The sequence below is a fragment of the Aplysia californica genome, unplaced genomic scaffold (genome assembly GCF_000002075.1).
Source record: "Aplysia californica isolate F4 #8 unplaced genomic scaffold, AplCal3.0 scaffold00240, whole genome shotgun sequence".
Lineage (NCBI taxonomy): Eukaryota > Metazoa > Mollusca > Gastropoda > Aplysiida > Aplysiidae > Aplysia > Aplysia californica.
In genome coordinates, this window is record NW_004797510.1 from 126,587 (window position 1) to 152,442 (window position 25,856).

General features: G+C 39.0%; 1 protein-coding gene across 2 annotated transcripts in view; it reads right to left on the reverse strand.

Annotated features, from left to right (window-relative positions):
• Positions 1-4,215: 4,215 nt before the first annotated feature.
• The window catches only part of LOC101855107 (keratin-associated protein 10-4), a 30,083-nt gene continuing 8,442 nt past the window's right edge, over positions 4,216-25,856 (reverse strand). For both annotated transcript variants that reach the window (XM_005100203.3, XM_013083537.2), the window contains 8 exons: positions 25,163-25,307; positions 19,705-19,813; positions 17,825-17,924; positions 14,869-15,007; positions 13,915-14,089; positions 12,413-12,647; positions 11,091-11,181; positions 4,216-5,248 (listed from right to left, as the gene is read on the reverse strand). In XM_005100203.3, coding sequence (XP_005100260.1) covers positions 4,383-5,248; positions 11,091-11,181; positions 12,413-12,647; positions 13,915-14,089; positions 14,869-15,007; positions 17,825-17,924; positions 19,705-19,813; positions 25,163-25,307 — 1,860 coding nt within the window. In that variant the 3' untranslated portion in view covers positions 4,216-4,382. The remainder of the gene's footprint in view (positions 5,249-11,090; positions 11,182-12,412; positions 12,648-13,914; positions 14,090-14,868; positions 15,008-17,824; positions 17,925-19,704; positions 19,814-25,162; positions 25,308-25,856) is intronic.

The following is a 25,856-nucleotide window of genomic DNA, read 5'->3' on the forward strand; positions in this document are numbered from 1 at the left end:
CACATGCCAGTCACCAAAACGTTGACCACCAAGAAAGAAAGAAAACCAACAAACCGCAAAAAACCGCAAGAGACACTAAATATGCAAAAGGGCGGGGATGATCAGGTGCAGATTCAGATCAGATGCACCCTAAATGAAAAGATAGACTCTATCAACTCTACAATACTAACCGCAGAGGAAGCATAGGACACCTTCAAAACATGTCTCCTGGACACTATTAAAGAAGTCTGTGGTACCAAGAAGACAGGAGGAAGACACAGAATGGCAACAGCCTGGTGGAACGAAGAAGTTAAGGATGCTATCAAGGGAAAAAAGAGACTGTATACTGTATGGGTCAAGTCGAAAAACGAAGAGGACTACATTAAATATAGATTGGTAAAGGAGACACAGCAAGAAAGTAGTTATAACATCGAAAGAAAAGCCATAGACCCAGTATGGCGAAAAGTTAAGTGAAACCTCATGACCTCACCAAGAGAGGTCTACAAGAAGGTAAAGGAAATGAGAGTAAGAGAAGAACCATATGTACCCACCACTGTTATCAACAATACCAATGAAGAAGCTCTACACGAAGAGAAGGAAATAATAAAGAGATGGAAATACTATTTTCAAGAACTAGTGAACCCTTCAGGAGTACAGGCACAAAACACACAGTGCCCCTTCATCGCCAGCTGCCCAGAGCACTCAGAACCTACCATTTAGGAGAGTGAAGCGAGAGAAGCACTGAAGACTAGTCAAAAGAACAAGGCAGCTGGAGACGATGGCATCACAACCGAAGCCATCCTTGCATGCGGTGAAACTGGGAATACACTGGCTTAGTCATCTTCCAGAAAGCTTGAAAAGAGAGAAAAGTACCAGCAGACTGGCAAAATGTGATAGTGGTGCCAGTATGGAAGAAAAAGGGCAGCAAGAAAGACTGTAACACGTATAGAGGCATATCTCTTCTCAGCCATTCGTGGAAAATGTATGCAAAGATCCTAGAGCAACGCTTTCGCGCAAAAGCCGAACATCTTCTCAGAGATGTCCAGTTTGGTTTTAGAATTTAAGGAAGAGGGTGCACTGATGCAATCGTTGCACTCTGGCAACTGTGGGAGAGGGCATTGGAATACGACCAAGATCTCCACCTCGTATTTGTGGATCAGAAAAAAAGCTTTTGATCGAGTAAATAGAAACAAGCTATGGAGATCCTTGAGCGGTGCGACATCGAGGGACAACTGCTAGACAACATCAAGGCTATCTTTGCCAACAGCAGAAGCGCAGTCAACAATACCAGTGGAACATCGGGCTGCTTTCCAGTAACATTCGGAGTCAGGCAGGGCCGCAATCTCTCCCCTCTGCTCTTCGTGATCTACATGGACCAGATTACTAAGGAGGCCAATCCAGACCAAGAGACACCAAACGAACTCATGTTTGCAGACGACCTGGCAATAATGAACAACAAGACTCATTTACAGGAGCATATGATCCATCTAAACGTGAGTTGCATGAAATATGACATGAAGATCAGTGTTAACAAGACAGAGGTTAAGACAGTTAGCAGGAGACCAGACAAAGTGGATATCAATATCAATGGATCCCAACTAAAACAAAGCAGCGAATTCAAATACTCGGGCAGCATTTTTCTCAGAAAATAGAACATTAGATCGAGAAATAGAGACTAGATGCCAGAAAGCCAATACAGTCAGCTATCAACTCGCAACTCTCCAGAAACATCCCAATATTACCATGAGGCCCAAGGCGAAACTCATCAACTCCATTTTCCTACCAACACTTACATATCAGTGCCAGGCATGCTCCCTAACAAAAGCCATGGAGAGGAAGCTGGTCACATGCGAGATGAAATGTTTAAGAAGAGCGACTAACAAGACAAGAAAAGACAAACTAAAAAATGAAATCATAAGGGACACGGTAGGAGCAACACCAGTCCTACTACACAATGCAAAACAAAAGATCAAGTGGTTCGGACACGTCACACGGATGCCCCCAAACCAACCAGCTCTGGGGGCATATAACATCAAATGTTCTGGCTTGAGAGCCAGAGGAACATCAAAACGACGCTGGAGTGTATCTGTAGCAGACACCCTCAGAGCTCACGGGATGTCCCTCCTACAGGCCACTCTCCTTGCTTCAGACAGACGCCTGTGTCTCCCCGCGACCCCCATCGGTACAAGCGGAAGAATAAAGTAAAAATAAAGTAAGTATAATAATAATAATAATAATAATAATAATAATAATAATAATAATAATAATAATAATAATAATAATAATAATAATAATGATGATGATGATGATGATGATGATGATGATGATGATGATGATGATGATAATAATAAGGATAATAATTATAAAAATAGTGATAATACATGCATATAGTATAAGCTCTGAGGTAGACAAACAGCTGTAGGTGCGGAGAAAAGACGTCATCCCCATACAACATAGAGGAGATTTGTGAGAGGTGTTTCACCAGTTTTAGAGATTACGCTCCTAACACTGGGAAGGTCTCTGGACGAACAAACAAATGAAAGTACTACCCCTACCTGCATTAACTTGATGAACTTCCAGCAGCCTGTCGCCATCGGGAATACTGTGAAGGAGATAAAGCTATGCCGCCTTGCCGACATCACGGATAGGTCAATAACCATGATGTTTTAGATGTGTTGATGCCGGCATTTTCAACACGGCTAACCCTAGCCTACACATTTTTTTCTCGGAGTGGGGGCAGAGGGATTAAGTTACTGGGTTAGGTTTTTGTAGTTCTTTTAAGTTTTAGTGCTGTCGGAATCTTTTAATGCCATTCTTTTCAGAGCCTTTATGTCCACAGAATTTGAAATAAAAGCCATTTTATCATCATTTGTCAATTCTAGCAGTGTATTTTTTGTTTAGTCGTCCAAGGTAGTCAGTGATTAAAGAACTAAGATGTAAGCCTAAGCTCCTCCGTGGTGGAGCCGTCGTAGTGGCAGCTTCCCATTACCTCTTGAGATAAATCAGAGCCGTAACATTGAAATATAGTGTTGATTTCATGGTTATTGTTTTAACATTGTGCTCTTCTGCTTCTTCTGCTACTTTTGCGATCGTTCAGTGATTGTTTATCTTCCAGTTTCCCCTTTCAGTACACATTATAACACGTGGAATACACTTTGTATCAAAGACGACATCTTATACTACACTATCTTTATCATGCTGGAGAGTTGATGAACCATAGAAAATTGTGCCACTGCTCCATCACTTCAAAAGGTTGTATTTTAAACAATAGTGTATGTGCCTGAAGAAAAGAATCAAAAGTCAGTTTGCCTTTTTTTTTAAAGATTAGTAGTACCATTTTTTTCTTGCAGACATAAATGTTTATACATGTTGATATTCATAGTGTAGGGCAATTTCCAGTTGATATTTAGAGATACTTACAAAATAAATGAAGGAATACCCTTGTATATTTTAGATCAGATATGGTAGCATTATTGTTTGTTTGAACCTACTAAAAACGGGGACACGTTTTGGTCAAAAGTCTGATGTTTTGCTTTATCTGCATGTAAATGACGAATCTCGAAATGATATGAGCTGACTTTTCATTACTTTCTACTCACGCATACTCATGCGTGCGCGTACATACACACACACACACACACACACACACACACACACACAAACACACGCACGAACACACACACAAACACACATTAATATTGCACATTGTAAAACAGAAGACAAATCACAGATACATTTGAGATATTTCTTCACTTTATATAATGTCCCCTACATGACTGTTAGGATTGGTTACACTGTACAATTCATAGTTATGTGGAACATTTTGCTTACTACGTCTTGAGTCATTGGTATACGAGAAAGTAATATCAGTATGTGCCCTTGCCTTTGTAGTACTAATTTGATAGCTTAATATTTTTTATCTATTAGACTGGGTACTTTCTATTCAACTTTCCAACGTCTGGCAGCTTCGGGCAATTGTGGTGTACATCTGCCATCAAGCCATCAAAAGTCAGTTTGCCCTTCCTCCACTTGGTAAGACGCACAAGAGATTGTCTTAAAATCCCGATGGTCTCTACTAACAAAAAGTTCTAGATGGGCTTTATCAAGAGCTTCTCAGCCCCGATTAGAAATTATGAAAGAAGTGAGTAAGTAGTAGTAATTTTATTGAAAACAGATTTAAAAAACAACAGCAACAACAACAGCAAAAAAACAACAACAAACAAACGAACAAACAAACGCTATTCAAGACTTTTTTATTAGCATGCAATAGACCAAGTTTATTTCTGAAAACTATTTCCCAAACATGGCTTTGTAGTTAATTTTGGTTGGGATCGACTGGTTTTATATCTATGAAGTAAAATCTTAAACCAATGCCCCACAAAGTGTTTAGTCTGCAATACCTTTTATGGAAAAGCTATAGGCTTCCTTGCTCTTCTACAGATCTTGCGACCACACTTTGACATACAGCATTTCTGTTTTTTTCTACATTGGCTGTCCGTGGCACACGGGCGGGATCGCCTTTTCTCTCTCTTGCAAGCTCGTTTGTTAGGCTTCCTTTTTGGCACACGAGGACACGTTGCATTGCTGAGCACGCAGACATGACGTTTCCTGCACTTTCGGCATCGTTTGCGCAAGGCACATTCCCTGCCGGGCTTACATTTTGGACAACCCTGTTTACGCACACACTTCTTTCTGTGCTTACATTCACTACCATCAGATGGGCATTTCGAGGTGAGTTTACATTCGCGGCGGCGTCCACATTTCTTATTGCAAACAGGAACACACTCCGCCTTGGCCATCTTACGACAGAGCTTACCACGACCGCAAGTGTCTGTGATCATTTTGCATTCCGTCCCGCCAGGACACTGCAGGTCATTGCAGGAGTTTGGTCTGACGTCAGCACATCTTTCTAAGCTGGGACACGTAGGTGAAACACAGTCTTGGGATTCACTTTCCAGGCACACGGCTGGTAACGGGCAAGGAGGTTGGAGACTCTCGCACTGGAAACCTTGGCGACATTCCTTACTGCAGGCAGATACACATTCAGGTCGTGCCGGTTCACAAGACTGTCCATAATGGCAGGGAGGCTTGACCATCTCACATGTCGTGCCCGTTCCACAACGGACGTTGGCACAGGTTATTGGGAAAACGCAGGTGGCGATGGGCTCACATTTGCTTTCGGGGCAGTATGCCTCAGGATCCTCCCTCCGGAGTGCCTCACAGTCAACAGGTGGAGGGCAAGGGGGGTAGAAAACTTCGCAAACTTGACCTGCAAACACATTTTGCGAGAACCTGTGTTAGTCATGGAAGCTATAAGCAATTTGATCACGAGTTAATAGTTCAAACGATAAAGAAATACCCGGTCCCACCATTGTCACTTTGATTCTCCTACACCCCCCCATTTTCCAGTGATAAGCTCCCGAATACTAAAGTATGAGTGGAAAAAGATCTAATTAGGAATCTATCATTACCGCTACATGTTATGAGGTTGTCAAGTTGGTGCCTATCATTTATAGCGAGGGACATAGATATTCTTCAAGTCTGTACTAAATGAAGAAGATTACTCATATATGATATTATTATAATGTTTTAATATATGTGAGGCAGCGTGGCGGAATCAGGCTCTCGTCAAAATAGTCAAAAGGTGACCTTATTTAGGCCACATATGGCCTAAATATGCTACCCCTAACCTTATTTAGGCCACATATAGTCTAAATAAGCTAACCCCCCCCCTCCTTTACCTTATTTAGGCCACATGCATGGCCGATTTCTTGATCTAACCATGGATTCGCAACAAGTTGGAGATTCTACAGATCTTTTTGTTTTGGGCCGGGGATTATTTCAAAATAGAGAAATGATACTGAATGAAAAGTGGACTACGGGTAGGAGTTCCGTGTGTGTGTGTGTGTGTGTGTGTGTGTGTGTGTATGTGTGTGTGTGTGTGTATATATATATATATATATATGTGTGTGTGTGTGTGTGTGTGTGTGTGTGTGTGTGTGTGTGTGTTTGTGTGTGTGTGTGTGTGTGTGTGTGTGTGTGTGTAAGTGGGTAGGTGTGTATGTATGTGTTTGTTTGTGTGTGGTTGTGGTGAGAGAGAAATCGAGAGAGAGAGAGAGAGAGAGAGAGAGAGAGAGAGAGAGAGAGAGAGAGAGAGAGAGAGAGAGAGAGAGGGAGAGAGAGAGAGAGACAGAGAGAGAGTAAATGTAATAGTGTGTTTGTATGTGTGTGTGTGTGTAATGTGTGTAAGTGCGTGAATGTGATTGTGTGCGTGAGTGTCTAACTGTGTTGAACGTTCCAAATGTACATTATTTTGTTGAGGATTTTACATAGAGCTCAACTACAAACACCTCTATAAAAAGTCACAGAAATATTCTTTTTGTACTTATTGAGGTACAGTACAGGGTGGTTTTAACCCACGAGGATAATCGAACAAAATGGGCAATATCTTTACTGCTAATGATCATATTTAGACAAATCCTATATCATTCTCTTTTTTTCTTAACTGCTCATAATTATTAAATGGTAAGCCAACTAGGGAGGGGAGTAATTTCCTAATGTTATGGGTACTCTAAAATTTTAAAACTTGTTTTTAGCGCTTTTCTAAGTGTAAAACGGATTCCTTAAAAAAAAAACCCCAATGACCTTATCTTTCTTTTTCAAAGTATTGTGCATACATTTGTGTGAATCAAGACCCCGGGGTCCACAAATCCTTAATAAAACCTGCTTATTTCACTATGGTGACCTCGGGGTCCACCAATGTTTAAAGAAACCTACTTATTTCACTACAGTGACCCCGGGGTCCACCTTAAACCTGCCTATTTCACTACAGTGACCCCGGGGTCCACCTTAAACCTACTTATTTCACTACAGTGACCCCAGGGCCCACCTTAAACCTACTTATTTCACTACAGTGACCCCGGGGTCCACCTTAAACCTACTTATTTCACTACAGTGACCCCAGGGTCCACCTTAAACCTACTTATTTCACTACAGTGACCCCGGGGTCCACCTTAAACCTGCTTATTTCACTACAGTGACCCCGGGGTCCACCAATGTTTAAAGAAACCTGCTTATTTCACTACTGTGACCCCGGGGTCCACCTTAAACCTGCTTATTTCACTACAGTGACCCCGGGGTCCACCTTAAACCTGCTTATTTCACTGCGTTGACGCGGAGTCAACCGATCCTTACTTAAACTAAACCTACTTATTTTACTATGGTGACTCCGGGGTTCACATCCTAAAACCTAGTATTTCGTTATGCAGACCGCGGGGTCCACCTATCCTGTACAGGACAATGATCAATTAGCAATTTTCATTGATTAGCATAATTTAAAAAAAAAATTGAATCACAGACTCTCTGTCTAAAAAGTTCACTGCTAATTCTCTTCTTATTATCAACGAAAATGACACAATTTGATAATTAAAAAGTTTTTAAAATATCCAGAAAATAACATTAAATGATTATATATATTTTATTATGTATACTGAAAGTCTGATCAGAGGCTTACAATTTAAACTCTGTGCTCTACTACGATTGGTAAAGAAAATCTTAAGTTTGCACACAACAGATTTTATAATTTTTGGATCTAATTATTCTAATAAAAGTAAAAGTGATTGTTATGCTGAGATTTGATATTATATTAACTCTGAAAATATAGTTAGATGCTGAATCTAAAATTAACTAGAACTGTGCAATTTGTTTTATTTCAATTCAAAAGCCCAAAGGCATATATATATAGCAATAAGTTAGATCTAGCAGTTGTAGGCTCTCTGGCTGCTTCTAGCCTAGATCTTCTAGGCCTACTACTACTGATTCTAGACAGGGAATCTAGATTTAGCTATCACCTGCACTATTCAAAAGTCAAATAATTATGGTAAAATAAAAACAAAACTTTGAACTGTTTTGTCAGTCAGTACATCCCAATTGCCTTAGCTGCATGTATAATAGTTGAATAATGCGATGCCGAAGCAACACGTTATCACAGTGTGCAGGGGCGAGCAGGGTGCCCGGGGCGCTGACCGGTCGATTCGTCTTTTGTAGATCTATGCATTTTTACGGAAAGCCCTATTACTAGATCTATTAGTGTTGTGAAAACTTCAACCTATACAGCTCAGGCGTCAAAATATGTTGGAAAATAATAATACGTCCTGAAGTTTCATATACAGAATAACATAGCCAGTAGTTTTAATTTCATCGTGTTGTAAAGATTGCCTTGATTTCAGACGCAAATTTTAATATTTCCAGTTCTTCCGAATCGATTGTCACGCGAATACAACCACTTTGATGATCTTTCATTTCCTTTTAAAAAGATGTAGCCCTGTCGGATGTGGCAGTGCGATTAACACTGAGTTAATTAGACCCATCAAAACACGAGGCTTCGTTGCCGATCACAAAAGTCTACGGGGCGTATCGAGGCCAATTCGCCCTGCCGCGTGCACGTTCACTAAACTGCCTTCTAGTTCTAGATCTACTACCAAAGATTCTCTACACGATCTTTGCTACTACTACTGCATGTACTACTACGAGACAGTACGAGAGAGTGCCACTCACGCAAAGACTCAGCCACGTTGTGTACACACTTTTTATACACCAAATTTGACCCGGAAGTCCATTCGAAGGATTTGACCTTTTCACTTGACCAAAGTGTACCAAAATGGTAGCCTAGCTTTTGCCCCTCTCATTCAAACCATTGTGATTGAGCAAAATTTTGCGTATTGTGCTTTGTTCTTACAATTTTCATTATGATTATGATTTATAAGTTGTACACTGAGACAAAACTGTACTAAATGAGAAAGGTGCACCATTATGAAAGTGGAACGAATTCAGTTGCGTGAAAAGGGTAGTTTGAGCATATACGTGGCCTAAAAAATGTTCCGGGGAGGGGGAAAACCTTATTCTGTGGCCTAAATAATGTTAGGTGGAAGGATTGACCTTATTTAGGCCATATTTGGCCTAAATTAGCACTCACATAATCAAAGTGAAGAAACTTGCATTTTTCCGCAGGTTTGTGAATTTTTATCCAATGTTTGTTTTTTGGCTCAACACCTTTCATGCCCATTAAAGAACTCATTTCTATGTGAAGTTTTCTGAAAAACGTTGATTAAAGGCACAAAAACATGTAAATTTTCAGTTACCACTGACTCTTACGCAAAGGAAATAACTAATCTTTGGCGGCCATTTTCTCACTAATTTTACCTCTGAAAACAGGTGACCCCAACCTCATTCTTTCGCAAATATCTCGACTTGTATTCAAGATAAATAGATATTTTTTCATCCAAATAAAGACAAGTGAACAAGCTGTAAGATGATACCAATAACTCTACATGCCCAAACATTGACGAGAGCCTGATTCTACCACGCTGCCTCACATATTTTGTTTTACATTGCAAGTCCTGTCAGAAAAAGAACGACTTACACAATAAGTTGATGCATAAGCATCAGTGTGTCACTTTTTATTTCCAGTTTCCAAATCTATAAGAGGATAATGAATATTGTACTTAATACATTGCAGACATATATAGATCTATACTTTCACTTGTTTTTTTGTTTTTTTGGTGTGTGTGTGTGTGGGGAGGGGGGGGGGTAGGTGTTGGATTTTTTTTTTTATTGTTGTAAACCTAGAGCGTAACATTTGAACAAAGAAAATAGATTGCGACTCAAACTCCAAATATTTAAGCCTATGAGACGATAACAATACATATAAACGTTGAGAAAAGAGTACATGTAATACGCAATGATGTTAATATTATGTCATCTCAATACTAGAGAAATTGTTTGGCTAAATAAAGTATAGTAAAGATTACAGGCAGCAACAATCGAAGGGAAAGTAAAAGTGAAAGTTATAGTTCACATTTATGTTTATGCCGTCTCATCAATGGTTCAAATTATGTCATGAGCTACTTTTTCCGACCAGTTTATGACAAATCAATATCTTAGGTTAACATTAGAGACTAAAACGAGATCTTTCATCTTGCTATATTTTTTTCTCTATGATATTTGCTGAGACTTCATTTGCGCTGGCTGAAAAAGAGGAAATACATGTACAGAAGTTTCCCTAAGGATACGACGTCTTAGTCGGGTGAGCGTTCCATCAACCATTACTTTACGAATTCGACTCATGCGCTATAATAGATATCCACAGAGCATGCCTTTCAATTTCCGAACTACGATGAAAAATGAACGTTACTTGTCAGATTTCAACAGTGATGGTGAAAAAAATAAAATATATTGCTACTAGTTTAATAAACATCCTTTTCGTTTGGTTTGCTATGACACTGTCACGTGCAAATGTCAAAATAACAAAGTGTTTAGAGGGGACTAAAGTCGACAAGCAAAAAGGATATCTCGGTTTTCACGAGAACAAGCCAGTAATGATTTTTTTTCCTGTAGCTGACTGTGCATTTACTAACAATATCTAGTGTCGAATACTCTGGGAGTCATCGTATTTCTGATAACAGGCTTGAAACAGTCGTTGCATCAGTTGGTGTTGGTTTTTTTTGCCCGTTTAAAACAAAAAATGTTCCTATTGTGATTGTTGTGAAGGGTAGCTGCTCCAGGCCAGAAACTGGGTTATCCACATATTTAATTCAAATGAATAAATGTTCTCTCCGAGGTTCACTAAATTTTTTCATTTTGGAAAAAGATCTATATTGGTCCTCCATTCGGAAACTGCTTGACTTACTACGCACAACTGACGCCTTTTTTCTCTGAAGGGACAAAAATTGTTTCTAGTTCTATGAGATATTAATTTATTTTTAAAAGATATTGCCTACCTCACGAGGACCTTCCCCAGTCAGGTAGACTTTTACCCTACTTGAGGTTTGTAATGATGACAGGTCCTGAAGTTATGTTGGTAAATATTTTAATACACCAAATTAACCAAATCCAAAAGGAGAAAGCTTAATGTTATGCCCTTTTATTGCATTTTACTCTTTGTTGCACTTCATGGTTTGTTGAAGGTCTTAATTTTTCTTATTATTTAAGGAGAACAAAAACCCCGTAATATCTGGAAATCACAAAATTAAGCCCAGCCCTCCTCAAAAAGAAGCATCCCGTGTCGAGTGGGGTATTAACAATACTTGTAAAAAGTGTTGAGACGTTCTTACCATTTAAACATCCTCCGCACTCATTATCATCCACACACTCGTGATTGTCACAGGGATGTTTCACACATACTATGTCTGTTCGTTTACAAATCTGCGAAAAAAAGATACAGGCTAGAATCGGTGTGCTGTGGTGTTAAGAGAATGTTTGTTCTCTTGCACACTTAAGACATTAGTTTGAGTTCGACAAGGAGGATGGGATCGGGAATGCGTTACAGAGTATCACTGTGACTTTTGACTGGATGTCATATCCCACAACGCATGATTTGGCACTGGGAAGCAAAGGTCGAACCCACTTTGATTTCGGTGCCTTAACAACTGATCTATAGGAATGCTTTCTAAATAAACAATAATATGATTTCCGTTGATTTAAAGAGATAGTGTAACAATACAGCAAGCTCAAACTGAAATATCAACTTCAAGAACAAGTAGTAACATTCTACAACAGTTCATCACTATGCACCTGCCTCTATATACTCAAGATTTTACAATAGGCGTGAATACTAATAGACATGAAGTACATATTTGAATAGCTTTTGTGTTCTGTATGTATAATGATGATCTATAAAAACAAGTGTTATATAACTAACTGAATTAACGTTCACACACAGTAGTCTATTACTATTAAATAGGTACTAAATTTTTACAGAAACGTATCAAAATACCTAAACTGTATGAAATCAAAATCAGAGGCCGCAAATAGACCCGCTGTTTGCCAGAGAGATCGACAAATGCTTTAACGAGTGAATTGCTCATACAAATGTGTGAGGCATCATGGTGAAATCAGGCGCTTGCCAAAAAAATAATGAAATCAAAGAAACCGACATTTTCCCCCCGTTTGGTTAATCTTTTTTTAAATTGAATTCTGGGTTGGGTTTTATTTTTTCGGTTTTTTTTTGCTCAGCACCTTTTATGCTAATATAACATCACATTTCGTATGAATTTTACTGAGTAACGTTGATTAAAGGCACAAGAAATTTGAATCTTCAGTTTCCAAGGACTCTCCAGATATGGAAGTGACTGAACTTTGGCGGCCATTTCTCGCATATTTTACTTCTGAAACCAGGCAATCGCCATCTCTTTCAATTGCAAATATCTCGACTTCATTTTGGGTTAAATTGGTATTTCTTTATAATCGAACATCAAGACAAATAAACAAGATTCAAGACAACACCAACAAACCCACATGCCCCCCCAAAAAAAGAAAAGAAAAACCAAACAACAAAAAAAACAACTCACGAGTGCCTGAATCCATCATGTAATGACATAATTATTATGAACTTTAAAGAGGTGTGGCTAGGGGTACAGATCCAGCCATCACTCACCTTTCCCTTTGGGCAGCCCCCGCAGGAGTCGGGCCCACAGCGGTTTCTTGAAGCACAGAAGGGATCAGACAGATCGCTGTATACGGCGCGCTTTTTCCTCGATTGTACAACTTCATGTATTGGTATTGGTGCTTGTATGGCAGAGGCACAGACTTGAAGTTTATGGCACTGTTGGCCCTGTCCACAGTGTGCGTCTTCGGTACACTCGTCTTGGCTCCCCATGGCGCAAAAAATCCTAGAATGTTAGATGGGACAACAGGATAATCAATAATAAGTGATTGCCTGATACAATACCTTAGCTCTTCATGGGCTACATAATATATAATATTGTCACACACAGACACACACACACACACACGCACACACATACACACACACACACACACACACACACACACACACACACATACACACAAACGCACACTTACACACATATGTATATATTTATTCAAGTATGGCACACCGCATAAGGATCAAAATGCGACATTGAATGAAATAAATGAATGCCCAAGCTTTCTCTTTCCGATGCACGATTAATATCAATAGTGCCCGATTGAGAAAGTAGGTGAGACTGTAAATGGGTAGATTTTACATGCATTGTATAGAAGAAAACTGTTCTGTAGTTTTATCTACAATGAATATTGGCCAAATTCCTGTTGGGTTTCAAATATTGTGTTCAGATTTGAAATGCGAATGATCCATGTGGAGAGATAAAAACAACCTGTAGCAGACACTGACGATTATGGAAAGGTTATATAGTTGTTGTCCTTCATCTATCCTTGATCCCAATAGAACTCTCCATTTTATAAAGATCAGCAGTCATTAATAAAAGATTGCGAAAAAAGATACTGAAAATGCCATCTTCGCCCTAAAGATTCTCATGGAAAGATTTGAGGTACAGAAAGACCTTTACCCCAGCATTATCGACAATTCTAAAGCATCTGACAAAGTGAGACATAAAAAAGCAACTATTCAAAGATCCTAAGAGATTTGAACATAGATGGACAAGACCTTAAAATAGAGAGAAACTTTATCAAAATTTGGAACAATAGGCAGCAATCAGGATCGACAAGGAGCTCAGCGAATACGGGCCAATCCGCAGGTGAGTACGACAAGGATGTGTCTAGTCTGTTACGTAATATCAATGATATAGGAGAAGTCCAGGCAGGCGGCTACAATATATTTTTTGTTAACTACCTACAGCACACTAAGTATATACAGTCTTGATAACTGACTCTGAGTCTAAGCTGTAAGTAAGTCTAACAAGAGTGACAAAGAAAAGTGAAAAGAATGGCCTACTACTAAACGTCAAGAAAACAGAAGGCTTCAAAAGCGTTGACATCCAGCGATGTAACATCACACGTAAGAAGGATAACTTTAAATATTTTGGTTGCATACTTACGCCAGATGCAAAACACGACACAGATAATAAGGAAAAGCAATTTAGATCCCAAGCGCTCATGACATAAGCTTATTATGTATTATAATTTAGACTGACTAACCTTGGTTTGTCGCATATTTCTGGTCCATCATAGCAGGGTCCTTGTCTTTTAACTTTACGGCACTCCTGGTGAGGTCTGCAAGCCTCGCATGCGATTGGCACACATGTTGGTACAAAGGCTTGGATACACACCATTCCGGGTTGGCAATCAGGTGTTTTCATGAGACAGGTTTCTCCTATGAAGGGAAAAAGGCAGAAAAAGTAAGTGGTGAGTGTGTATTCATACGTCTATGCATATATATGTCCGCCTATGCCTACATGTGTGTGAGTGTGTTTGTGTGAGTGGGTGTGTTTGTGTGAGTGTTTTCACATTGTTTGTGTGTGAGTCTGAAGAAAAGAGAGAGATAGAGATAGCGATAGAAAAATAGAAAAAGAGAAAGAGAGAGATAGATAGAAAGAGAGAGAAAGAGAGAGATAGCGAGATAGATAGATAGATAGATAGACAGATAGATAGATAGATAGATAGAGAGAGAGAGAGAGAGAGAGAGAGAGAGAGAGAGAGAGAGAGAGAGAGAAAAGGGGAAAGACAATACGACTCTATAGCTACCCACAACAAGAACTCGTTTGTCAAAACATTTTAATCCAAGAAATACGTATTTATGAATGTTATTGTCGTGAGTGCATCGGTCAGTTTAGGCAAACCTCTTGGTGACAACATCAAACAAGGACGGCAATGGCATGCTTTGAATAATTATTTATTTACGTTTCCGACAGTAAAATTTGAGATTAATGACAATTTGGGATGGAAAACTAAAACCAAAAAAAAGTAGTTAAATTATATGCTCAGATAGATAGATAGATAGATAGATAGATAGATAGATAGATAGGTAGATAGATAGATAGATAGATAGATAGATAGATAGATAGATAGATATCTAAGCCTTATCTAAGCATGAAAATCATCAAGCAATGCTCTTCCGATAAATGTGTTTGACGTTAAAACCAAGTGACTCACCTTTTGGACACTCCTTGTCACATCTCGTCACTTGCACTGGTTTGACGCACCTTAAGCCACACCCCTTACAACACTTTTCGTCCCCGGCACATTCTGCGTCAGAGGTGCATTCTTGTCCAGCACACATAATCCCATCATTCTGGACATTTCGAAAATATAAACTATACACTTCGGTTCAATTCCTCCCCCCCCCACCCCGACCCCTCACACACACCCAAATACGAAAGCCGACACTCATGCACGCACATGCACGCACACGCACACGCGCGCACGCACGTACAAACGCACATATACACACACACACACACACTCTCTCACTCACGACATGCACACACACACACACACACACACACACACACACGAACGCACACACATGCACGCACCCCCCCCCCAACCCATGCACACATTGTGGTTTAATCAGGCGCTATAGTCAAAATAATGAAATCGAAGATAAAGGCATATTTCCGACGGTTTGGCAAGTTTTCTAAATTATTTTTTTTTTTGCTTTCTTATTAAAAATACATTTCATTGTGTGAGTACTGAAAAACGTTGACTATAGGCACACAAAATGTAAATTTTTAGTTTCCAAGGAATCTCCGGCTTTGGAAGTCTCCAAACTTAGGCGTCTATTTTCTAGCCAATTTTACTTCTGGGGCTAGGGGACCCCCACCTCCTTAAATCCCAAATATCTCCACTTCTATTCAAAATAGATGGGTAATTTTTTCATCGAATGCAAGAAAAATAAACAAGCTTTAAGAGGATACCAATAACTTCATATGTGAGGCTGCGGGGAGAAATCAGGCACTCGTCAAAATAATGAAGGTGAAGAAACTGGCATTTTTCTGCAGGTTTAGGAATTTTTATCGAATTTGTATTTTTTAGCTCAACACCCTCCATGTCAATTAAAGAACAGATTTATATGTGAATTGTACTGGAAAAACGTCAATTAAGGGCATAAAAGTGTAAATTATCTGTTTACAGGGACTCTCAAGCTAAGGAAATAACTAAACTTTAGATATCATTTTCTCACTAATTTTACCTCTGAGACCAGGCGCTCCCAACCTATTTCAATCACAAATATCTTGATTTGGATTCAAGACAAATTGATATTTTTTCCATCATAAGCAAGAAAAAATTTAAAAAGCTTAAATGTGATATCAATAACCCCACATGCCCAAAAATTGACGAGCGCCATGACACATATGCCAAAAAATTGTAGAGCGTTTGAATCAACCATGTTGTTATATATATATATATAGACACACACACAAACACACACATACACACCCACACCCGCACACACACACATATATACATGTACTCAACAACAAAAGTTACGCAAGTCATATAGCTACTTAAAGACGCGGGTGTTTAGTTACCTACATTCGCTAGAATGTAGGCCGTGGTCGACTTTTTAAAATTCAGTAATGCTGTGAGCTCATGTCATCAAGCTGAAAAATGCTTACAGTTTAAAATGACGTCATAATATATGGCAGCAAAGAAAAAATGCAAACCGAGTATTTTGTTGAGCAGTTTTTATCCTCTGAAAAGTGTTCATCCGTCATCCGACCAAGGGGTATAATTTGACAGGACGTAAAACTTTCTTCAGTCGAGTGTTTTGAGCAAGTGACCATGCCACGACTCATCGAAGCAAATCGAGAAAGGGCTATCGGCAGATTTCAGGCGGGAGAGAGTCCAAAAGATGTGTCAATTGCCATGGGGGTGTGCCTCTCAACAATATATCGACTCCGAAGATGTTTTCAAGTTACTGGAAATACTCGTGATGCTCACAGAACTGGCCAACCACGAGTGACGTCAGTACGCCAAGACTGTGCCCTTCTGCCGAATCACCTGCTATACAGCTTAATGAGTCTATATTGACGGCTAGGTATATATGAGTGTGTGTATATACAGTATAATATAATATAATTTATATAATATATTATATTATATATTGATATTATGTACAATATAATTTATATAATATATTATATTATATATTGATATTATGTACACACACTATTTGTATGTGTGTCTATTGTGTGTGTGTGTGTGTGTGTGTGTGTGTGTGTGTGTGTGTGTGTGTGTGTGTGTGTGTGTGTGTGTGTGAGTGTGTGTGTGTGTGTGTGTGTGTGTGTGTGTGAGTGTGTGTGTGTGTGAATTCAATTCAGGTCTCCTGCATTCGACAGCGACGCGCGTAAACACGACAGCACAAACGTCGGTATAGATAGATATATAGATAGATAGATAGATTGAATGATAGAAGACAGATAGATAGACAGATAGATAGATAGATAGATAGATAGATAAACAGACTGATATATAGATAAATAGATAGATAGATAGATAGAAAGACAGATCCCTTGAGCATCACACGCAAGAGACCAGAGTTGTATCCCTTTCTGCTTTGATCAGCCCTGACTCGCAAGGTCAGACGCATGCCCTCTTAACTCGAATTGATCTAGATCTAAATGCGTGGATGGGGGCGTAAGAACACCTACATCACAAGAAAGGACAGCAGCGAGAAACCCAACCTGCAGTATCACCACCAACAACGGCTAAAACAGGAACAACAACAATAAGAGCAACAACAAAAGTAACAATGTAGTATGGTTATGGCTAGTGAGATTCGTTTGAATTTTACTTATCTTATCAGGGCGCAATCTCCTAATCGTTTATTTTCTGTTGTTTTTATTCTTATTAGTAATGTATAAGAATTAGTCACGAGAACAAAATAGTAAGGGTAGAGAGGAAACAGTACGAGGTGATTTTGAATTCTGTCGTTGGAGTGAGCATAGGAAAATGTTTAATGTGTCCCGCATACTCATAATATTACCTTATGTAGTTGCGAGCGCCGTAAAACACGTACCTAAAGAAAAAAATAATAAAACAATTGAAGAAACCAAACTAGTAATTAGACGATGGTTTAACATGGGGCATAATCACGATGACATACCATGGGACACAATCCAGGCTTTGAAAAATCAGGTTTCCCCGTACAGCAAGTTCCTCCATTGTTTCCATCATTCACACACGCTGAGCCAGGTGGGCAATCCCTGTAAAGAAACAGAGTGGAATAGTTTCTGATAATGATATTATCTTTGTGTTGATGTCTGTCTGTCTGTCTGTCTGTCTGTCTGTCTGTTTGTCTGTCTGTCGGTCTGTCCGTCTGTCTCTCTCTCGCTCTCTCTCTCTCTCTCTCTCTCTCTCTCTCTCTCTCTCTCTCTCTGTGTGTGTGTGTGTGTCTCTCTCTCCCCCCCCCCCTTCTCTCTCTCTGTCTCTCTCTCTCTCTTTCCGTGTACTTTTAATAACAAAAACAATAAACTAATAAAATTAGCGAATGATTCCACTCTACAAGGCCTTCAAACAACAAATAGGATAATGAATTCAGGGACGCTGTAGATGTATTTACAAATTGGTGTGATAACCACTTTCTTTACTAACGTAAAAGGGACAAAAAAATTAATAATATACTTAAGAGTAAACAAAAAAAGACCATTTGTAAACTCTTATTAATATCTTAAAATGTCATTTGACAACGAGCTTGACAGGCATCCCAACGCTGCTTTTGTGCTTAAAAACATAAATCAAAGATTTTTCCTTTTACGGAAATTAAGAAGTTTTCGTGTTGATATTATTATGCCCCTGTTATACAATTCTATGATTGAAAACGTGTTATTTTTTTGTATTTGCTGCTGTGCAGGGAATTCTAGAGTTGAAGATATAGAGAAATTTGACAAAACCATCAAGAAAGCCAGCAAGATCCCTGAATATGATTTTACTAGAATTGATGAGATGTATAAGATCACAGGTATAAAAAAAGATAAAAAGCATTGTAAACGACACATCACACCCCTTTTCCACTCAAATTGTAAATCACGCAGCGGCAGATTTAGTACCTCTAAAAAGACAGAGAAAGATATAAAAGAAATTGTTTTTACCATCTAGCTATTACGGGTATTGTTAGAATAAGTTTCAATATGTATTGCCTTTTCGAGTTTGTATCTATAATTTTAAAGGTCTTTAAAATACATTCCTGCATGTGGTTGAATAAAGCATCTGAAGTGATAGATCTATGTGTACATTTTGTCTGCTATATTTTTCTTTTTACATTGGATGCTGGTGAGAGTAATATATCTTTTAAGTTTTTATGTACGCCTACATGTGTCTTTTACGGTCCAGCACATCCAAGAAAAATTCACCGGTGGGATAATAACGTATCACATTTTTTTAACCGTATCTTACTTTCCCTTATCTTATCTTATCTATCTTATCTTATCTTAATTTAACTTATCTGATCTTATATTATCTTATCTTATCTTTTTCTCTCTCTCTCTTTCACTGTGTGTATGTGTGTGTGTGTCTGTGTGTGTATATATATATATATATATATATATATATATATATATATATATGTGTGTGTGTGTGTGTGTGTGTGTGTGTGTGTGTGTGTGTGTGTGTGTGTGTTTTCTCAATCTCGCTCCCTGTCTCTACTCTCTATCTTTCTCCCTTTTTCCATCTCTGCTCTTTTTATATCTCAGTTCTTGCCCCCGCTCCTTCTCTCTCTCTCTCTCTCTCTCTCTCTCTCTCTCTCTCTCTCTCTCTCTCTCTCTCTCTCTCTCTCTTTCTCTCTCTCCTTCTCTCTCTCTCTCTCTCTCTCTCTCTCTCTCTCTCTATCTCTCTCTCTCTGGCATCGTGTGGCTTCCGCCTGAAACATCGACTCGGTGTTACGTTAACGACAAAATGTCAGGTGTAGTCACCACTGTGTGGTATTTGTACGAAAATAGTAAAATACCAGAAGATAACAGCTTGCCCGTGTGACGCCCATTTTCTTACATTTCGCCGGGTCTGCACGTCCAATGCTTGAATGCGTCCATATGCGGGGATATGGCTGTCAGCAGAGCCTCAAGGTAGCCGTTGCGTGTACATACATTGTCTAGTGCAACTGATAAGAAAGAAGGAAACACAGAAAAGAATCAGCCAATCAATAACCGTTCGATTAGTCTTTATACATATTTTCTATAATGGGGCATTAGACAAAAGATACAAATGCAATCAATTAACAATTAACAATTAACCCCCATCATCCCATCCTTTCCCATGTCTGTCTGTCTGTATGCCTGTCTGTCTGTCTGTAACAAAGCAGATACGGTTCCAAAGGTCAAACCGTTCTTAACTGCCCTGCGTGCCCTGCAGGCTGGGATACATAGGAAGTTTGAAACAATTGATCATTTAATGTTGTTTTTTAAACACTAATAATTATTTTTTTTCTTTCTAATTAAGATAACGCCACTTTCAATTTAAGATACGAATAAGCTTCTATTACATTTTACTGTATTTTCCATCCTCTAGATCTATAGCCCTTAAGCGTCGATGGGAGATGCAGTTTTCTATGGTTGGCAGCTCTGCAGTTCCTTCATTTGGAAATTTCAATTTCTTATAATTTCTCAGGTTTTTCTGGACTCCCTCAGAAATTTTTTTTACTTGGCCTTCCGCGTCATTTATAGCCTGAGTACTTTGTGTTATAAGCTCTTGAGGCTGGATGGCAAGGTGATATTGGTATTAGGTGGCCGAACCATTTCATAATCTGTTTTTCTGTGAAATGCAGGCAGGACTCTGTGCAAATAGTTGCTATTACTTCTTTCATTTCTCGGCCTGTCTCTTCTTGCGATGTTAAGAGTTTTGTGGAGACATTTCATCTCGCATGTTGTAACTTTGTTTTCGTGATTTTTACTTAATGTCCAGGTCTGACACTGGTAGCATAGTGTTGGTATAAAGACTGAAGTGATATTATTTTTTTATGCTGTCTCTTTGTGTCCATGGGGATGTTTGGATGAGATAAGAGGAGTGCAAGGCGGTAGGTGACTTTCGAGTTCGCATCTTCACCTGTTTCAGTGGTTTACTATTGACATGGAAGTTCAGGGGGCTATTGTTTCGGCTCATTTGTATAATTTCTGTTTTTGATGTGCTTATTTTAATGTTAAATTTCACTCAGCAGTTGTTCAGTTCTGTAGTATAATTTTAAAGGCTTGTTAACCTGTTGTGTTCAATGGTTTTCTCGCACAGCTGTCGGAATGCGAATACAGTGTCCATGCATACTACCCCCTTTCGGAATCGGAACTGATCTGCACTCAGATTTCTTCTTACGTTAGGTTTTATCCTATGTTCTGTAATCTTCGCATATGTTTTCTCTTCTTGGCTAAACAAAGAGATGCCTCTACACGTTGTGCAGTTGTTTTTCTTTTTTCCCCTTTCTTTTTCCATAATGGGGCCCTTATTATAGCTTTCAGTCAGTTCTTATAAAATTTTGCCTTAGCCACAGTAAACCGGTGTTTCCACAAGCTTTTGTGGCTTCCACTGCGATGTCATCTGGTCATCGGGCTTTGTTATTGGGGCTGTTTGGGAGTGCAATTTCGATTTCTCTAGTCAGTATAGGTGGTTCTGTTTGCTCTGCGCTTGTTGGTTGGAATTTTTCTTGTTGTCCTAGGTAAACGGTTAGGTTGAAATGTCTTGGAAATAATGTTCCCATCTTTTCTTATTTATAACATGTCGGGTTGTATGGTTCATTCCTTACCATCACGCTGATCACACTTTTAATAAATTCTCAATAGTATTCTGTGCAAAATTTGGTATTTCTTGTCAAATACTTTCAATGCATTTTCTGTAGTAAAAAATGAGATTCAAAACCCGCTACATCCATTTAGCACTTTTGAGAAAATCAGGTTTTTTTCAAAGCTTCTTTACGCACGAACTGAGAGCAGAAAGAACAACAGTGAGTGTAGGGAGCTGGTCTACCACACAGGAAGCTTGACTAAAAATTGTAGGATGATAAACAAAATGGGGTATAAAAGTAGTAGTAATTTGCCAAAACCAGCTATATCCCCCCCATAAAAATCCCTTGATGCCTTAAGTCACTCTTTTGCTCTAATTGCAACCACCGTATTCCTCTGAAACACCTAGTCGTCCTAGAACAAAGGATTTTTTGTGTGCTGGCAGAGGGTGAAAATGAGCTATCTCTGTAAAACGTATTGAACGTGCTGTTGTTGGTGGGTTGAACAAAATTACTGGTTTGACTCGTCGACGCCCTTTTGAAGAGGAAGTCAAGTGACATGATCGAGAAATTTCATTGGCCAATAAAGAAAGGTTTTAGGTGTTATGATTTTGGATTTATCAGTTTATACGTAAAAAGGATATATTTTTATTTTTATGAAGGATGTGTTGAGTTTTGGCCGAAAACACTTTGTGCATCTGATAGCCGGTTGCAAAGTCCATCGATAAGCTATAAAATCTCGATATTTTCCCAAAATGTCGCTTAGCGGGTTTTGCATCTCATCCCCCTCTTCTGATAACTCTTTTGGTCTCTCTTCTCGCTTTATTGTATTATATATAGTCCTCTTCGTTCTTTTGACTTCTGTCGTTTCTTGAATAGTCTCTTTTTCACTTATATTGCTTTTTTGGTTTCATCATTCCAAAAACATGTTGTTCTGATATTGTTTCCGCCTATTCGCTTGGTGCAACAACTGCTTTTCAGTATTACTGATACGGATTTTTTGAATGTTTGTCACTCTTTTTCTACCTCTTTGATTCAGGTGACAGCATATAAATATATTGTACTCATCGGAGGTGTTATCCTTGATTGCCTTCTTGATGTCTGGCTCTCTCAATTTACTCAGACCGATCGTTGTCCTTCCCTTGTTCTTCCTTGTTTGCTTTACATTACTGGTTGTGAAAGTAAGTATCACAGGTCTGTGGTCCGTACCGATAATGTAGTTTGGGACCGCTTTCGAATCTTTGGCTGTACGCCATTGTTATTGTGCATAAGGATGAAATCGATTTGTGATGCAGGATTTAGGTCTTTCCATCTGTACCAGGTCTTCTTTGGCTTTATCTAGTATGTTGATAAATGAGTGTGTAATCCTCATGTCGTGCTCTGCGCGTAGGTTTAGTCTCATTTGTCTATTGTTGTTGCAGGCTGTATCTTTATCACCGTGAGGTCCAAAGTACTCTTCCCAAGATGTTCTTCTTTGTCCAACCCTGCCATCTAGATCTCCAAAGATATCTTCTTGGTTCTTGATGGTGTCAATGTGTATGATAAAAGCTATACCATTTTCAGGGTTCCACTCCAGATCAGGGGGTAGCCTTTATGGGCCAGCTTGCTGTTGATGCTGTGCAGTGAACTTTTGATTCCTAAAATGTATAATCTTTGTTTTCAGCACTGATGTCACGTATCGCTCACGGCTCAAAATGATCCATTTGCTTTATATTGCAAGTTTCGTTTATTTCTGAGATATATTTTCAGTGAACTCTGCAATATATCGGAAATCGAATATATACGTGTTCTGCGTGCGTGTAACAGCAAAGAAATTTAGCTTTACGTCAGAGACATCAGTTCGGCGGTTGCATCCTCTTGTCTGTAACCACAAAATGTGACCACCTATAGAATCCTACGTCCTATTTTGTTTGGTTGCTGGTGCTCGGAACATACAAAAACCACCTAGTTTAGTTTCTAGAGAATTGAAGGTCAACGAATATTACGTGAGTTTTCAGTGTTTGTTGAAAATTGAATGCATTAGGCTATTAAACTCTCTGCTAATACAATTCGGCACTTCCAAAAAAAAAGTCCTTATCATCATTCAGTTCCTCATTGGTCGAGGGCCAATATAGAAATATTTGTGAACCTTCTAAATAGCTGGACAAGCCGTAATATTTGCTCTTATTAGTGTCTTGCACAACCCTGTGTATGCATTGAACGCAGGTCTAAATCATTCAGTGTTGTGTGCCTCCACTTGAAGTAACTTGTTTTGATTTGTGATCTCTCTGCGTAAGGTAAGCTGATGAACCCAGGCTGAGAAATGATATCCAGCATTTTATTGGTTGCTCGACATTGGATGGGCGGTCACTAGGCAGAGTGCTTGATCCAAATACAATGACCCAAGCTCAAAAACAGAGTGCTGCCCAAGAATAACCAGTATTACTTTGAGTGTTTTGTTAAATTATTGTGTTATGGTACTTTGTATTGTAGTTTTTGAATTAATTTTCTTGTACACTACTCTTTTCATTTAACAAGATACGCAATAAAAATGGTTTTGATCTATCTATCTATCTATCTATCTATCTATCTATCTATCTATCTATCTATCTATCGATCTATCTATCTATCGATCTATCTATCTATCGATCTATCTATCTATCTATCTATCTATCATTCTACCTATCCACCTATCTATCTACCGTTTAACAAAAATCACGTTTGTTAATCAAGACCCTTATATATTTCAAGGTACGTTACTGTAACTTTCAGAGACGTCAGAAAAATATTTTCAAAGTCTAGAGTCATACTTGAAGTATGGTTTGAGTCTCCGTTTAGCACAACTCGTGGATCTCTAAAGCATATTCTTTCTTGACCCAAACAAGGGCACTTGCTCTAGATTTAACGTCTTCAAAAATGGGAGCAAGAGGTCTGCAACTGCTGGCTGGTGAACCATCTCAAATTTTATTTTAAAATGTGAATGGCCTAAAAATGTAAAAGCTTGTAATACGAGTTCTTTCTGAGGGTGTATTTATATTTAGCCATGATCGCTCAGTGGATAATGGTCCATCCTTCCCAAAAATGTGACACCAAATAGCCTTTGAAGATAAAAACAGCATTATAAAGTCAGATTTCACAAAGCTATCAATAAAGGTTTGCTAAGTTAAGTCTGTGTTTCAGACACCATTTTTAAGAGACAAAAACCCAATACGAATGACTACTCAGTGTAATCTTAAAATGGACATAAATATTAATATTATAGATTGGTGTTAACAATGATGAGTCATGTGTAAGACTAACAGAGGTGGTGCTCGTTGGAGGATCTGGTCTGTTTGATACGATTAGGTTCGGTTCGATTTAGTTTCTGGTAGCTTCAACGTCTACTATAAATAAACCCCTTCTTCAAACCAATCAGCCCACTCCCAGCGCGAAAACAAAACTGACAAAACTGAGAATGACCTTCAATAACAAACACGCTTCTTTTCAAGTTTGCACGTCTGGCGATCAGTTTGGTCAATTAGTCTTTTAATAGTGTGCTATGAAGCCGATTGAATCCGAGCCGAACTGAACAGAACCGATCCTACAATGGGCGCCTACTTGTTTTTGAAGATCATCGTCGCCTGCAGACTGTGTGCGCCACGGTAGTAGATTCCACCCATCCCCCTCCCATGGTGGAAAATTTGGCTAGCCCAGACAGCCAAACAGAACCGAACCATACTGAACCGATATTGCAAATGGGCACCGGGTATTTTAAACGTGACCTACTGTCAATGTCGTTTTTCCATAGGCACATAGCAGCCATAGGACAGCTGGCATCATCACAGTGTTTTACAACCCGGCATTCCTGCTGGCCGTTACACTCGTCTTTTTTTTCATCACACCAAATGTTCACCGGTGGTGGAGGTATGGACTTTGGGAAAGAGAGTAAAAGACAAAAAAGTTATTCATCATCATCATCATCATCATCATCATCATCATCATCATCATCATCATCATCATCATCAGCATCATCATCATCATTGTTTGGTAAGCAGAGTAGGAGGGAGAGTCTTGTTTTAATTTTAGACAAAATAACATAACAATATAAAATTATTAAATTTTCTTAATAGCTCAACCTTTCGCCTCGTGGGCTTCCTCAGGAGTAGCTGAGAGAAAAACTAAATGAGCGCTGTATACTAGCAGGGAAATGGGCCTAACGAAGGGGGTCTTACGATTACTTGTGGTTACAGGCTAGACGGAAGTGACTAAGTGGGTGCCAGGCCAAGGGGCTAATTATAAAGAAATTGATGCTAGTCTATCAAGGATATCGAGAGGCTGACAAGAAGTTAATTGTGAGAACGTGTAATGAAAGAGGAAAATGTATAGAGGCATCCCAGTTGGAGGTAAAAGGAGGGAGACAGAAGAAGGGCGTGTGTGTGTGTGTGTGTGTGTGTGTGTGTGTGTGTGTGTGTGAGTGTGA